This window comes from Panthera onca, chromosome C1 (genome assembly GCF_046562875.1).
Source record: "Panthera onca isolate mPanOnc1 chromosome C1, mPanOnc1 haplotype 2, whole genome shotgun sequence".
Lineage (NCBI taxonomy): Eukaryota > Metazoa > Chordata > Mammalia > Carnivora > Felidae > Panthera > Panthera onca.
This window is the reverse complement of record NC_138346.1, coordinates 212,857,204-212,871,682: the sequence shown is the minus strand read 5'-3', so window position 1 is coordinate 212,871,682 and position 14,479 is coordinate 212,857,204. Positions and strand designations below refer to the sequence as shown.

At 57.6% G+C, this 14,479-nt stretch overlaps 1 protein-coding gene across 10 annotated transcripts; it reads right to left on the bottom strand.

Moving 5' to 3' along the window:
* Positions 1 to 152: 152 nt before the first annotated feature.
* Positions 153 to 14,354, bottom strand: MTHFR (methylenetetrahydrofolate reductase). Of its 10 annotated transcripts, none has more exons than XM_078452415.1 (12): positions 14,239 to 14,354; positions 11,511 to 11,753; positions 10,102 to 10,340; positions 9,159 to 9,269; positions 5,808 to 6,001; positions 4,847 to 5,097; positions 4,432 to 4,566; positions 4,036 to 4,216; positions 3,602 to 3,784; positions 2,553 to 2,654; positions 1,529 to 1,648; positions 153 to 1,202 (listed from the first exon to the last, which is right to left on the bottom strand). In XM_078452415.1, exons 2-12 carry the CDS (start codon positions 11,741 to 11,743, stop codon positions 987 to 989), a joined length of 1,965 nt encoding a protein of 654 aa, XP_078308541.1. In that variant the 5' UTR covers positions 11,744 to 11,753; positions 14,239 to 14,354; the 3' UTR covers positions 153 to 986. The 10 variants fall into 10 exon arrangements, with proteins under 10 accessions (XP_078308541.1, XP_078308538.1, XP_078308543.1 ...); XM_078452412.1 differs by having other exon boundaries at positions 11,511 to 11,756; positions 14,239 to 14,352; XM_078452417.2 differs by lacking the exon at positions 14,239 to 14,354 and adding an exon at positions 13,754 to 14,173 and having other exon boundaries at positions 11,511 to 11,756.
* Positions 14,355 to 14,479: the final 125 nt, after the last annotated feature.

Sequence of the window (14,479 nt, the reverse complement as noted above, 5' to 3'; positions counted from 1 at the left end):
GCAGTGGGGCTTGAGGGCTGACTCCAGGGGAGCAGGGCCAGGCAGACAGCTTTGGGGATGGCGAGGGAGTGTGGGGGGGGGGGGGGAGGAGGGAGCAGAGGGGACAGAGCAGCTGGCAGGAAAAGGTCCCATCTAAAAAAATAAGCCAGGAAGAAATAAATCCTGCTCAGTGGAGCCTCATCTTTGCCCTTGACGGTAACAGGGTAGCGCTCCATGGCGGGGGTTGGGGGGAGGGAAGGCCGAGGGCTCCACCAAGTAGAAGGGTATAGATGCCTTCAACCTTTAAGAGACACTTTCCCTCTCGAGCCGCCAGAACATAGAAACGGCTCTTTCAAAAAGCAGCCTTGTGGAAAGGTGAAAGCCCGGCTGGCTCGCAGGCAGACGCTGGCAAGAAATGCCCACGCTATCACGTTTCAGGCCAAGGCCTGTCCGGAGGCCTGGGACGCGGGCAGGTGGGCAGGGCAGTGGTCTGCCCCTCCCGCCCACGAGCACTTAAGTGCCCGGCGGCCAACACCTCGGAGATGAGGGTGCAGCGCCCTCGCTCTATGTCTCTTCTGCAGCACTGCCCGCGCCCGCTACCCAGGTTCGCTTTGCCATCCCCGTGGGTCCCAAGTGCAAGGTCACTGGCAGCCCCAGGCCGGCTCCCAGGGGCTGCCCTGGTTCGAGGCCTCAGTCGGCAACAACCATCCTCTCTCCTTGTCAGGGAAGATGCTGTTCCACCCCCCACGGTCCTCTGCAGGAGGGGGGTGCTTCTCACCAAAGAGCACTAGGCTGAGCCACAAACGCCCCGTTCCGACGTGGGGCGGACTCAGGCCCAGCCGGAGCCGGCAAGCCTCATACCAAGTCTAGCTGCCATCACCGTGTGAGGAGTGGAGGCCAGGCTCGGGGAGAGATGAAGGAGAAGAGGGGTCCCCAGGAAAACCAGGACTGGGGAGGAGGAAGGCAGGACACGAGTGGCCTCAGGCCAAGAACATCAGGGCGCGGGATCACAGGGTCTCTGTCTCCTGCTCTGGCCCGGGTCTGTTGAGCAGCTCAAACGTGTCTTCTACCACTTGCCACAGGCAGTTGTCCAGCGGAAACTCGTTATCTACCAGGTTGACCAGGAAGTAGTTGTCGTGGATGTACTGGATGATCATGCGGGACGGAGACTCCTCCTCGTACAGCTTGCCCCACTGCTCGATCCACAGGGCAAAGGCTTCATCCTGCACACACGGGCACGTGCGGACACACACACACACACACACACACGCACAGACACACACACACACAGACACACACACCCACAGACACGCGCAAGGTTAACAGAGCCGCAGGTCAGGGCTCCACGCTCAGTGCCCCGAGGGCCTCCATGCTGCCCAACAGGACATTTCCCGGAATAGAAACGAGGCTCACTGCCAGGGTCGCGTCCCATCCCCCAGCCCAGGACTCAACACCTCGAGGCAGAGTCCGCCAGCCCTGAGCTGCCGCTGCCACTGCCAGCCTAAGGCTGGCAAGGTGGGCAGGGCAGGCCCGCTCCCAGCGTCCTTACCTTCCAGAACATGAAGCTGACAGGATCCACCACTGTAGGCTGGATGATTTCTCGCCCAGGGAAGATGCCCCAAGTGACTGCATTGGGCTGCAGCTCGGGGGCATTGGTGATGTTTTCACCCTGATGGGGGGGTGGGGGTGGGGGAGGGGGTCAGAACAGACCCGGGCCCACACACCTGCAGTCCTTCCAGTGCCTGCGAACCCAGCTCACCCAACCCACCGGGAGTGCGCTCTGTTCCATCCCCTCCACCTGCCCCTCCCAGCTCTGCCACCCTGTGAGAGGCCACAGGCTGCTTCCTTCCTCCTCCCAGCCTCCAAGCTCCACTCCCCCCCAGTCCCATCCCCCACATCCGGTAGCTCCTGCCGGCTTACTCTGCAATCCGTCCCCTCGGGGCTGCCCAGCCGGGCCTGTCTTTGCCACCGGACTACCACAGGGGCCTCTGACTCTAGTCTTCCTTGGCCCTACCATTCGCACCACCGTCCGCCCTGACTTGCCTACGACAAAACACGGAGCCAAGCTACCGCTGCTGGGAAAGGCTCCTTCCTGTGTTTAGGGGAAAACCCAGCTTCCAAGCCGGACAGTCGACACTTAGCCTGACTCTGAACCCACTCCGCGGCGTCCCCACGGGCTGTGCAGACAATGCCTTCGCACACCCTCTGCCCTTTCCCCGTGATGTCCTTGCCCTTGTCCTCAAAGAGTCCAGCCAGCCACACGGGACCCCTCTAAGCCTTCCCTGACCTCCCCGGTCAGACGTCCCTCCCCTGGGTCCCAGCATCCCATACTGAACTTTATTGTTAAAAGTGCAGCTGGATTTGTAATTACCCACTGACTGGGCCCCCTCCCTAGGCTGGGGGCGCTCTGAGCTGAGGGCAGGGGCCTGGCTCTGTGTACGTGTATCCGTTTCCTCCGTGCCTGGCCAGGGCTCGGCGCTCGGTGCTCGCTGAGTGGAGGAGTAAGCGTGGTGCCTTCAGCCCCGGGTGTCTGGGCCTGCTGAGCGCTGTCGACACCCCGGAAGCCGGCCTACCTTCACGTCCACGATGTGGTAATTAACCCGGAGCTCGTACTTCTTCAGCACCTGCAGAAGCGCCCCCACCGTCTCACGGGAAGTAAAGAACTCCAAGTAGGCCTGCGGGAGAGGGGCGGGCACCGCCACATCAGCCCCGGGCCTCGCACGACCCTGCTCCGTGTGCTGCTAAGCACACCACGTGCTCCGCAACACCGGGCGCTGGCCCTCCGGACCGTCCCGGGGAGGCGCCCACGCCCACACGTGTGGCAGGACTTGAGGCACTGGGACTAGCGTGGCCGTGCGGATCGCATCATGAATCCAGGCAAGGGGGACAGGAGCAGGTATCTGAGGTGTTTCAGTCTGGACAGGTCTGAGGGACACCTGCCCCCCTCTCGCCACTAGGGAAGGTTCCACGGAGAAGCCATCTCAGAAAACGGACGGGAGGCCCAGTCTGACGAGCTGAGACATGGGAGAGAGGCCTGACTCATCCCAGCCTCCCCGCTCCCTTCACGGTAACACTGATGGCAAGGGCTTCTTGAACCCCAGCTGCCCGTCAGGGGTTGAGTGGGGGCACTATTGTCCCCATTTCTCACATGGGGAAACTAGGTTCAGAGACGTTGAGCAACTTGGCCGCACGGAAGGTGCAGCAGACCTGGTCCTCAAATCCACGTCTCTGAAATTCCAGAGCCCACGGGCTTTAGTTTATAATGTAATTTTACCTCTAGCACCCCTTTCTAGAGGAAGGTGCCAACTCAGGAGACCAGTAACAGTTCCATTTCGTGAACGCTTCCCGCGTTCTTCCCACGTGCTAAGCATTTCCCATGCGTTGTCACGTTTCCGCCCCAGAACGTGACGGGATCTATCCCCATTTTGCAGAGGAGGCAGTTGAGGCTCAGAGCGGTCACGCGACCCGCCTGCCCAGGTCTGCCTGACATAGAGCATGAGCTCCTATCCGCTCTACCTCTCAGAATAAAGAGACCCCAGAGAGGAAGGCTTCTCTGTCCTCCTCTCTGGGGAACCCCTGGATGCCGGCCGGGGTGGGGAAGCCCCATGTGTCCCTGCCACACCTTCTGGAAGACATAGCCCCCACTGGGGCCCCAGCCCACAATGGGGTCAGAGGATGGCTTCCCGTTGATGTTGGGCTGGGAGTTGATGGTGAGGATGCCCTGCCGGTTCACTCGAAGCAGCTCCTCCTTCATCAGGCTGGTCTCGGCTGCCAAGGGCTCGTCATTCCAGGGCAGGCAAGTCACCTGGGAGAGAGGGCGGGCCAGGCTGGGGCGGCATCACGCCCGGCAGCCTGCCTTCCTCCCTCTTGCGGGCTCCGCCTGTCACCGGGCACCCCGGGCGGGGACTTCCCAGCTCACCCTTCCCTTTGCTGAGGTGCTGTGTCCAGAGAGAGGTGAGGCTTAGGTAAACAGGGGGCGGCATGAGTCCCAGCCCTGAGGCCTGGCCCACAGGGAGACAGGGCAGGGGACCTAACAGGGCCCCCCGCGGCCCTCACCTTATAGCCATTCTGGTTGGGCTCTCCCGAGAGGTAGCAGGCAAAGACTTCAAAGACGCTTTCTTCCCCGGTCAGCTCCTCCCCCCACATCTTCAGCAGCTCCTCCCTCGGGGACTTGCTCGTCAGGTAGAAGAGATAGTAGTCCTTCAGCTCCCCGAAGGCTGGAGAGGAGGAATTGCCCCTGGCCAGGGAGGCACCCGGAGGGCAAGGCACACTCCTGACCCGGGGCTCCTGATGGAGGGACAGGCGCCCCCACCCACCCGGGGGCATTCTTGCGGATCCTGTCCCTGACTGCTCCCCAGAAAGCATGCAGAGAAGCAGGCAAACTCCCTTCAGCTCCCTCCCAAGAAACAGGACACACTCACACTTGCTACGGGGTCCCCACCAGGTGCTCACCAGCGGCCGTTGGGGAACTCGTCCCACTCCTGGGTGCGGTAGATGTAACTCTTTGGTCTGGAGGCCCAGAAGATGGGACGCACGTCCTCCTCCCGGCGCTTGGGGTGGGCACTGACGGCCCAGGGCAGGGGACGCCTGGGGGAGAATGGAGACAGAACGAATGAGCAACTGGCCAGAGGACGCAGGAAAGAGGGGCGCACCACTGAGCCGGATGGAGACCTCTGCTCTCACTCTGTGCGTGGACTTCCCCCTGAGGCGGAACCCTAAGTGTACCGCTAGCCAGGGGAGACCTCCCTCTGGACGGCTGTGGCGGCCAGCACCACTAGGGCATGTTCACTCTGTGATTACTGACTTCTCCGCCCACCCGACCTTCCTCTGTGGCTCCTAGGCCTGAATTTGGGGCCGCCGGCTTCACCTGGGGTCCTCAATCCACATGCCCAGGCGCTTCAGCACCTCTGTGGTGGCCATCTCGCGGTTGAGGGTGTAGAAGTGAAGGCCTGGCACCAAGCCACTGGTCAGAAGCTCCTGGCACAGGCTCACAGCCTGCTCGATGCCATAGTTGCGGATGGCAGCGTCATTGTCTTTGATTGGCTCGATCACGTCCTTGATCTGCTGCGGTACCTCCAGCTTGGACAGTTTCACAAGCTGCCGAAGGGAGTGGTAGCCCTGCCCGAGACACAGGGGACTCTGGGTGCCATCTCCCAGCCCGTCTCTTCCCCGAAATACTTACTGCCCTCCCCATCCCTGCCGGGCCTCCTGGCCAACTGTCGCGTGGCACAGAGGGACTCCGGGAGGTCAGACCAGACTGTACACGTGCCCTCGCCCTGTCCTGCTTCTTCCACTCCACAGAGCATACCGGCTGCCCACGGCATTCCTGCCCTCGGTCTGAGCCAGCCCTTCCGCCCCTAGTTGTCTTCACTGATAACATAGTGGGCATCAAGGCCAGTGGTTCCCAAGCCACACTGATCATCAGCACGGCCTGTAAAACTTAAGTAACGTGAGAGTTCCCAGGCCCTACCTCAGATCTATTAAATCAGAACCTCTAGGCATGGGATTTGGAAACCTACATTTTGAAAAAGCTTTTCAGATGATTCTGATGACGGCCGAGTTTGGGAAACATTGACTTAACCAAGATTTATAACGACAGTGATTATCCCCTTTAGTGACACTTGTCAGCAGGCCCCTCCGACAGCCCCTGTTGCTGTCTGGGAGGGTGGGAGACGAGGTAATCAAAATGGGGTGGCATTTTCCAAGGACTGGAGCATCTGTCAGAAGGGAAATCCAATGAGCATCAAAGCACTTTACCAGGAACCTGGCATTTCAATTTCACCCCAGGGCCCTGGCCTATGCTAGGACAGCCCTCCTGGGACCCTCACCTGGATAGGAAAGATTCCGGGGAGGATGGGGCAGGTAATGCCTATCTCGCTGCAAGCCTTAACAAAGTGGAAGAATGTGTCAGCCTCAAAGAAAAGCTGGGTGATGATGAAGTCGGCTCCTGCGGATACCTTCTCCTTCAAGTACTTCAGGTCGGCCTCAAAGCTCCCTGCGTCGGGGTGGCCTTTGGGGTAACCTGCCGATAGGGATGACAGTTGGGAGAGGCTGGCTCCCACCTGCTCAAGGTGAATGACGAAGAGACCAGAAAGCTGGGAACCCAGAGTTCTCTGCCTCGGGGGTTCTGGACTCGTCCCCTGCAATACTGCAGCACGAACGGGCCGAAACAGTGGGTGGCTGGGCTCGCAGGGATGTGCCTCTCACTCCGGACATGACCCTCGGTGAGAGGCAGCCTATGGCCACCCGCCAAAGAATTGTGGGGGACAGCTCCCTGACCTGCCTCACGTCCCTTGCAACCAGCCGGGCAAAAAACCAGGCCTGCACTTTGTGGCCACAGAAAAGAGGAAGTACCACATTCAGCACGGGTCAGGCGGCATCTGGGGTCTGGGCAGTGGATTAATTGAACATCAAAATTATTCAGGGATCCAAGAGACTGAAAGTTCGAAACCATGCACACAGAGGGAAGCCTTGACTAAAGTGGAGATGTTCCACCTGAAGGAAAGAATGGACGGAATTCCGTAACTACCGCCAAAAGCCCAATGGTCTGTCATACGGGGAGAAGGGATTCACCTGCATCAAGTTCCTTATCAGTCATAGTCTGTCGCTTGTGATGACAGAGCCAGTATCGGTCCCAGCGAGCAGCCCCACCAGGTAACAAGTTCCTGGAGGGTGAAGCACTGGGGCTGCCGGGGAGGCTGAGGATGGGATTCGGGAGGTGGGACCACATGTCACCTAGGCTCCTCCCCAGCTCTGGAAACTGATTGCTTCCCTAAGCGGCCCTGCCTGCAAAGGATGACGGTAGGCCTTGATGAAGCTACAGCGGAGAGGGGCAGAGGGAGAGGGAGAGGAGGAGACAGAGAGAGACAGAGACGGATGGAGAGAGGGAGACAGAGACAGAGAGAACCTCAAGCATGCTCAGCGCAGAGCATGACACGGGGCTCAATCCCACGACCCCTGGGATCATGACCTGAGCCAAAACCAAGAGTCGGATGCTCAACAGACAGAGCTACCCAGGTGCTCCCATTTTCAACTTTTTATTACAGAAGTTTGAAAACTTACTACTCCCAAGTAATGAAAACAGTATAATGAACTCCCAGATCTCTAACAGGGATCAAGCCAGAGGAAAGGAATACAAATATCATCGGGGACTGTCCAGTGAAAAGATGCCCACAGAAGAATGCCCTGCCCGTGGGTGCACAGCTTCTGGAAGCAGAATCTGGTTAGAAACTGCATGCATACTCCTGACTCTGGTCTTCTTATATTTTTATTAAAAATTTTTTTTTTTTTGCTTCCCCTCTGTCTTCTTGATGATGAGCCCCAGGTATCACCAAAGTTGAATTATGTCCTGGTGAGGGGTGCTTGGGTGGCTTGGTCGGTTAAGTGTCCGACTCTTGATTTCGGCTTGGGTCGTGATCTTAAGGCTTCTGAGCTGGACCCTGGTGTTAGTCTCTGCACTGACAGTCCGGAGCCTGCTTGAGATTCTTTCTCTCTCTCCCTCTCTGCCCCTCCCCTGCTCATGCTCTCTCTCTCTCTCTCAAAAATAAATTAAAAAATTTTTAAAAATATATGTTAAATCTTAAAAAAAAAAAAATGAAGCTATCAGGAGTGCTGGCTTCCTCAGCCTCAGCCCTGGGCAGGACCCTGAGCCAGGCTGCGGAGAGACAGCCTGCTTTGCTGTGATAAAGGCAGTTTTGTTCTGAAGAAACTGCAAGTCAAAAGGGAAGATAAAAACTCTTGTTTCAAGGGGTGAAACATGGGAGGGACTGAGCACCACAATTTCACTTTCAATAACAAGCTATTCTTCCAGCAGGAATTTCAAAAACAAGGCGATTTTCACAGCTGAGACTAGAGCTGTAAATCATCAGTATCAGCAAACACAGCACATACTTACATTTAGATTTTGCTCCATTTACTGTATTTTCTGTCACAGCCCCAATCTGCTGTTTTCCAACCCTGGGATCAGCCTTCTCGCCCACTTTATGACAGGCGAAGCACCAGACCCCTCGGTACCTGCAAGCTCACAGCTCAGCCAGTCTCCATGCGTGTAATGCCTACTGCACATGTGCATGTTCCTCAATTAACTGACCCAAGGGTGGCCAGTGTGGGCAGCTAACACTTGAACAGGTGGCAATGCCCGCCATGTGCCTGACTCCTCATCAGGGCCTCCTACACTCACCTAAACACGCCTGTTGACTGTGAAAAGTGGATACGTACATGGGGGCCTGGGACTAAACCCAAAGCCATAGGCAACAACTAGCTACCTTGAAGCCACGTGGCTTATTTTGTAAAAATCACGTCCCTTGGACATGCTACTCCAGAATGTGGCTATGTTTGTTTTAATATAAAAATGATAGGATTTTCCCAAAAAATGTTTCAGAAAAGTTGTCACGCTAAATGATGTGTCAAAGCAATCCCTGGACTTCTGGTATCCCTGGCACATTTGCTTCACCGTACCCAAGCCCTGGTTTGAGAAGCTGAGGCCCAATCCCAGTAAGCGGGGGTAAGAGGGAAGGCCATTTCCGGCAAGTGCAACTTGCGTCTTGGCTGTAGCCCACAGAACGGACGCTGAGCTGATCCAATGCTCTCTCCTGAGAATTCAGAACCGATACTGAGACCTGTCGGTCAGTCTGGACCATTGGCTGGACGTGATCACGTACACTTAGGGGCTGGCAGCTGGTCAGTGTGTGTAAAAGCAGACCTATCAGAACTACCGGAAGCATGGAGCAAATGTGCGGTGGGAGGTAGAGAGGGGGTCAGGGTGGGGGTGGGGGGACTATGTGGCTCCAGACAGAATGAGGGAGGCCTTGGTTTCTGACTGCTTTCTGAGCCGGGGCCTAGTGAGGTCAGATGCCATTTCCTGACTGGGGTTCTGAGATTCCTTGCCCCCCCCCCCCACCATCTTAATAAATATTCTTTTTGTTTAAAGAAGAAGAATAGGGCTAGGAAGCAAGGTAAGAGTGCAAAAAGGCAGAGGAATAAAAATTCAAAGGGTGGGGCAAGACAGTGAGAGCAAGGGCGATGCACCCCTGAGCCTCCCTCACCTGGCACAGGCTCAGGCCCACGGCGCCCTGGGATATCGGGTCCTGAACTGAGTGCTGGTGGGCGTTCTGTGCCCTCTGGGCGCGTCATTCCTTCCCTCCCCTGTCCCCATGCACTGGGAAGGCCCAGCCACTCACCTGCCACACAGACGTCAAAGTAGTCTCCAAACTCGCTTCGGATGTGCCTCACCAAGTCTGCAGCATAGCTGAAGCCTCCTTCCTCCTCTTCCCACTGGTCACCCACGGGGTCTGCAGGGGTGGCAGAGGTCACAGTCACTGGGTGTCACCCACCCTCCAGACAGCCTTTCTGTTCCTTCTCCCCACCCCCCACCTGGGTTGTCAGCTCCTCAGAGGTAGAGCCTTGATTTCCTCCAGGGTGCGCGTCCCTTCCTCCCAGCGTGGCACTTGGCAAATGGTGGCCAGGAAGACCGTGGCCATCCTGCCAAACGCTTACCGAGCACCGACTCTGCGGGCAGTGCGCCGGCAGGGCTAACCAGGGGGCAGCTGCGCCTCCTCAGTTAGCCTGGGGCGTCGGAGACCCCTTCCCTACCCCAATCTGGCTGTGTTCAGGCACCCTCACCCAACCCTACTGCTTACTCTCCCGCCCTCTTGGACCTCTTGCCTCCCGGGAGAATGTCTACTCAAGTGAGTTCTTGTGGAGGGCACGAGGCCACAGAATCCCACCCGTCCGGCTCCTCCTCCTCACACTTGGGTGGGACAGCAGGTACTAGAGGCACCGGCGACTGTCTCACCCCTGGGATCGATGCCAGAACCACGCTCTTTGATTGGGCCCAGGGCTGGGTACAGCCAGCGATCGATGAAGCTGTGTGCGGCCAGGGCAGAGGGTTATCAGGCGCTGGCTGCATTCCCGCCTGAACTACGCCGGGGTCAGGAGGTCAAGAAGCGGCTCCGTGTGTGGTACCCACAGTGCTCACTACCCACAGTGCCCGTGGACACTACTGGCAGGGAGGGGACTGAGCGCGCTCAGTGTGGGACCCAGAGAAAAGTAAAGGACCGCTCCAGGGACAGAAGAGGCCTTCGAGGAAGTGAGATCCCAGATAGCAGGGTGCGGGCTCCACACCTCCCCTCAACGCCAAGATGTTCTTCAGGCCCAGCCGCTTGGCCTTGTGCAGATAGCCTGTGATCTGTTCCCGGCTCTGACAGCAGCAGGTCATGTGCAGGATGGTCTCCAGGCCACAGTAGTTCACGGCGGTGCTGGCGATCACCATGGAGGAGGTCTCCTTGTCTGAGCCGGGATCCCCTGCCGGGTGCCAGGTCACATCTATGAAGAGGGGGCCACCTGCCCCCATCCGATCAAACCTGTATGGAATTTCTTTCTGAAGAGGGGCTCCTGAGAGCACACTACCCTTCACCACCTTCCCTTGGGGCCCAGGGGTTAGGGAACCATCACACGCAGGTGGTAATCGGGCCACCTCCATTCATCTCCTGCTGGCTTTGCTGCTTATTAGCTGTGTGATCTCGGGAAAATTACTTGATCTGTCTGAGCCCCAGTTTCTTCACTGCAAAAACGTGCGAAGAACGGTACCTACTTCGTGATAACACTACGGAAGTACTACCATAGACAGCTCCACAGCTCTTAGAAAAGTGCTTGGTACACACCGAGCACTCAGGCAGTGTGAGCTTCGATGATGATGATGACGACTGTAGAGGTAACTGATGAGCAACAGCGAAACCCTTTCGTGTGAGAGCAGTACATCAGCCTTTTCAAAGCGTTTGCACACTCATTATCTCGGGTGAGCTAAGACACTTCGATGGTCAGAGGTTTGGGGAACTCTCAGAGTGGCAAACAGAGGCTCACTCTAGGAACGGGGAGAAAAGAGGGTCGGCAGACACAGGTTTCTTTCATGCTGCCTCCCGGCTGCGGTGCAGCGGCCAGCGACCTTATGGAACAAGGCCACGGTTCCCGAAGAGCCACAGGTGTGCACACGTGCACGAGCTGTAACAGGGTATTTAAACATCCTTGTGCCTTTAAACCTCAAAACCGTGAGAGCGAGCGACACGTGGAAGATACAAACGGTAAAAAGCAGACACTTTCTTTCTTAAAAAAGGAACTGCAATTCATAACCTGCTAACGTAACTCATCTCGCGTTTCTAGATTTCAAGAGGCCTAAGTCAAATTCCTAACTTGTGGAAAATGTTCTCCGAGCCGCTGCTTTATGACTTCCTAAACTGTATTTGTGCACCAGCCCCAAGTTCCGCCAAAGAATGCGGTCTGAGAGAATGAACATTTTTAACCCGTTGCGTGCAGTGTGTGACTCTAAAAATTCCAAGTTGCTTGCAGGGTCTGAAGCTGGCGCTCAGATGATCTCCCCCCCCGCCCCCCATCCCCCCCCCCCCCCCCCCCGCTCTTTTCCACCCCCTCTGGCGGCCTTCTTCTGCCGGGTCAAAGTGTGGCCCTGCCCCCGGGCTGCCGGTTTGCCTCCCCCACCCCCCTCATTCGGCCCCTATTTCCTAAGGACATCAGCGCACCTCGAGATGAGATTGACGGCTCCCTGAGCGGTCCGAGGAGGGAAGAATTCTAGGGAGAACCACTTGTCACCAGATTCCATCCTCCGCCTCATCTTCTCCCTGAGTCTGTCGTGGCGCTCGGGGTCCAGCCCCGGCGTGGAACATCTCGAACTATCCTTGGAGCTCTCGCTGCCACTGCTGCTGCCCTCCGAGCGGGACGTGGGGCCACCATCCCCTCTGGGTTCGTTCACCATGGCCGGGTTCCTGCTGCACGGGGTGGAGGGCAGGAGCGTCAGAGGGCAGGCAGCCAGGACCCGGAGTGGCAGGGTCAAGTGAGAGATGCTGCATTTCCACGCGGGAAGAAGGCTGGTGAGGGTAAGGGTGACGGTGCCCCCACCCAAGGGCTGCACACACCACAGCTATGACTGTCTACACTGCTTCACTCAAAGCTTTGCCCTCCACAGCTGCCTGGCTCTAAATAAACCAGCCCCCACCCGGCACAGAAACACGCTCTTTCAGCCCGTGGATCCTCGGTGACAGCTACCTGATGGAGGGTGGCACTGAGAACCTCCCGCTGCTGGCCTCCAAAGCCCACATTCGTAGGGAGGGGCAGTGGGGCCTGGCTAGGAGGACCTTGGGTGTTGGATGGTCCATCTCCGCCAGCTCAGACCCAGAGTGGGTGGGGACAAAACAGGAGGAACCTTCCCCCAGCCAGTGTGTTTGTCTGGGCGGAGGGAGGTGTGACAAGGGAAGAGCCCAGAGCTAGAGCTGGGGCCCTGCGCAAGGGGCGGGGGCAAGGCTTCTAGGCAAGAGAGAGAGAGAGAGAGAGAGAGAGAGAGAGCGCGAGCGCTGGGGCTCTAGCAGCAGAAGCTGGAAGGAGGGGGATGTTGACTGGAGGCTGCAGGGGTTGGTGGATATGAGACCAACAGACGTTCAGGGTCACTGGATCACTCTCCCAAGAAGGCAGAGCTCAGCCTGGCCCTGCCTGGAATATCTCCTGTTACTTGGAACGGTTTGTGTGCTTGCAGGATGGAAGGGTGCGGGCATGACAAGGCAGCCAGATTTCTCCTGAGTTCACGCTTCTCCAAAAAAAGACGCGTCATGGCTTAGAACTTGACATTGAGTAGGTTCCACAAGGAAACAGACCCAAATTCAGTAAGGGCGTGAATTTATGTTCAACTCAGAACAAAAGCTGTCCGGTCTGTGCCTGCCTTCCAGACTGTCCTCCTTACACACACCACTGAAGTCAGTTAAAGTAATTATAGTGACTGCACAGCAACCACATAGGAAGCCCTGAGCCTTGGCAACCACAGGCAGGCCAACGGAGAGCACGGCGTCATTGGCCGGTTTGGTGGGGAAAATAAGACAAATTCTTAAAAACAAAACAGAACGCTACTCTTGCACAGCAATGTGCAAACACACACTTTTGGTAGCGAAAATCCAATGTGTGGTGACTTGGGGTCATCAGAGGAACAACCAGGCCAAGTTCATTCTTTTCAGGGATCATCCACTGCCAAGCCAGTGTTCTTAACTATTTGGGGGCTCTAGACTCCTGAGAAATTGATGAAATCCACTGCTCCTCTCCCCCGAAACACACACAAGTGCACATAACACAAGTTTGCACGTCCAAAGTCAAGGAGTCAGGACCAGAGTAAAAACACTCATACCGACGATTTTTCTCCCTAGGGATGCCCATTTTGATCCTAAAACTCAAGGTTCTCGGCAGGAATGGCCAACGTGAGTGAAGAAGGGAAGAATGTCAAGATGGGCCTAGCTGGCCTTCCTCCTGAACTCAAGAGAGTGGCTCATTAACTGTCTGCTGGAACCAAACCAGGAGAGGGGGCAGGAAGCAGAACCACCCACGAACTACCTGCTCTTTCATTTCTTTAATAAAGACTTACAGCATTCCTAGAACGTGCCAGGCATGTGCCTTCTTTCAACCTTCTACCTCCCAGCACTACTTACCCATTTTAAGCTGGACTCCCATAGCACCCAACACAGGGCTGTAATTGTGGCTTCACGGTTTTGTCTCCTCTCCTACCCACCTCCCCCACCCCAGTGCCCTGAGAGGAGAGCCCAATATCCTGCCTATGGCATCCCCACGATGATAAAAGCCAGCACTCAGCGCCAACAGGTCAGGCACCGTCACTCTCTTCTCAAAATAACCTTCTGACATTTACTGACCACTCGCTTAATCTGTGCCAAGCACCGCGAAGTGCGCGAATGCAAAACCCATCGCTCCCAGAAGGGCCAGGGGTGGACACCTGTGCGCAGCCCGACGCAGTGGGCACCGCAGACGGCAGTGCCAGCGGCCCACAGGTGCTCAGCTGGGAGGCAGGTTTAAAAGGCTGGAGCCGGAAAAACGCCACCGGCACCCGGGTGGCTTCCAAAACCGCGAATCTAGTCACCGGGTCACTGGGTCATGGTGGGGGCGGGGACGCGGACGCGGACCCAGACCCGGTCCCGAGGGTCTGGGTCACCACCCCCGTCTCAGGGCCGCCTCTTCCCCGGGGTCCCTCCGTCCAGGTCGGAGACTGCAAGGGAGTCTTCGTTTCAGGGTTGGAAGTCACTGAGGTTCGCAGCCATTGGAGGTTACAGAGGTCCCCCGGGGGGCGTGCGCCGAAGAGCTGGAGCCCACCACCTCGAGGGCCGGGCCGGGCCGGGCCTCCCTCGCTCCCCGCCCCTCGGTGGGTGGTCCCCACTTCCCGGATATCCCTCCCTGGCGACCCCACGCCTCGCTTCCACTCACCCTCCCTTGGCGGGTGACTCAGAGCCCTCGCACCCGCCGCAGCTGCGTGACCGCTGTGTGAGCGCCGGAGGACGGGCGGGGCGCGCGGGGGGCGGGGCGCAGCGCAGGTGTCAGGTTGCAGAGCAGACGGAGGCGGGACGAGAGGGCGGAAAACATCCGTGCGGGAGACCGGAAGCTCCATCCCCAATATGGCCGCGCCCAGAGGTCTCTTTGGAAGTGGTCCCTCCACCGTCATGTGACG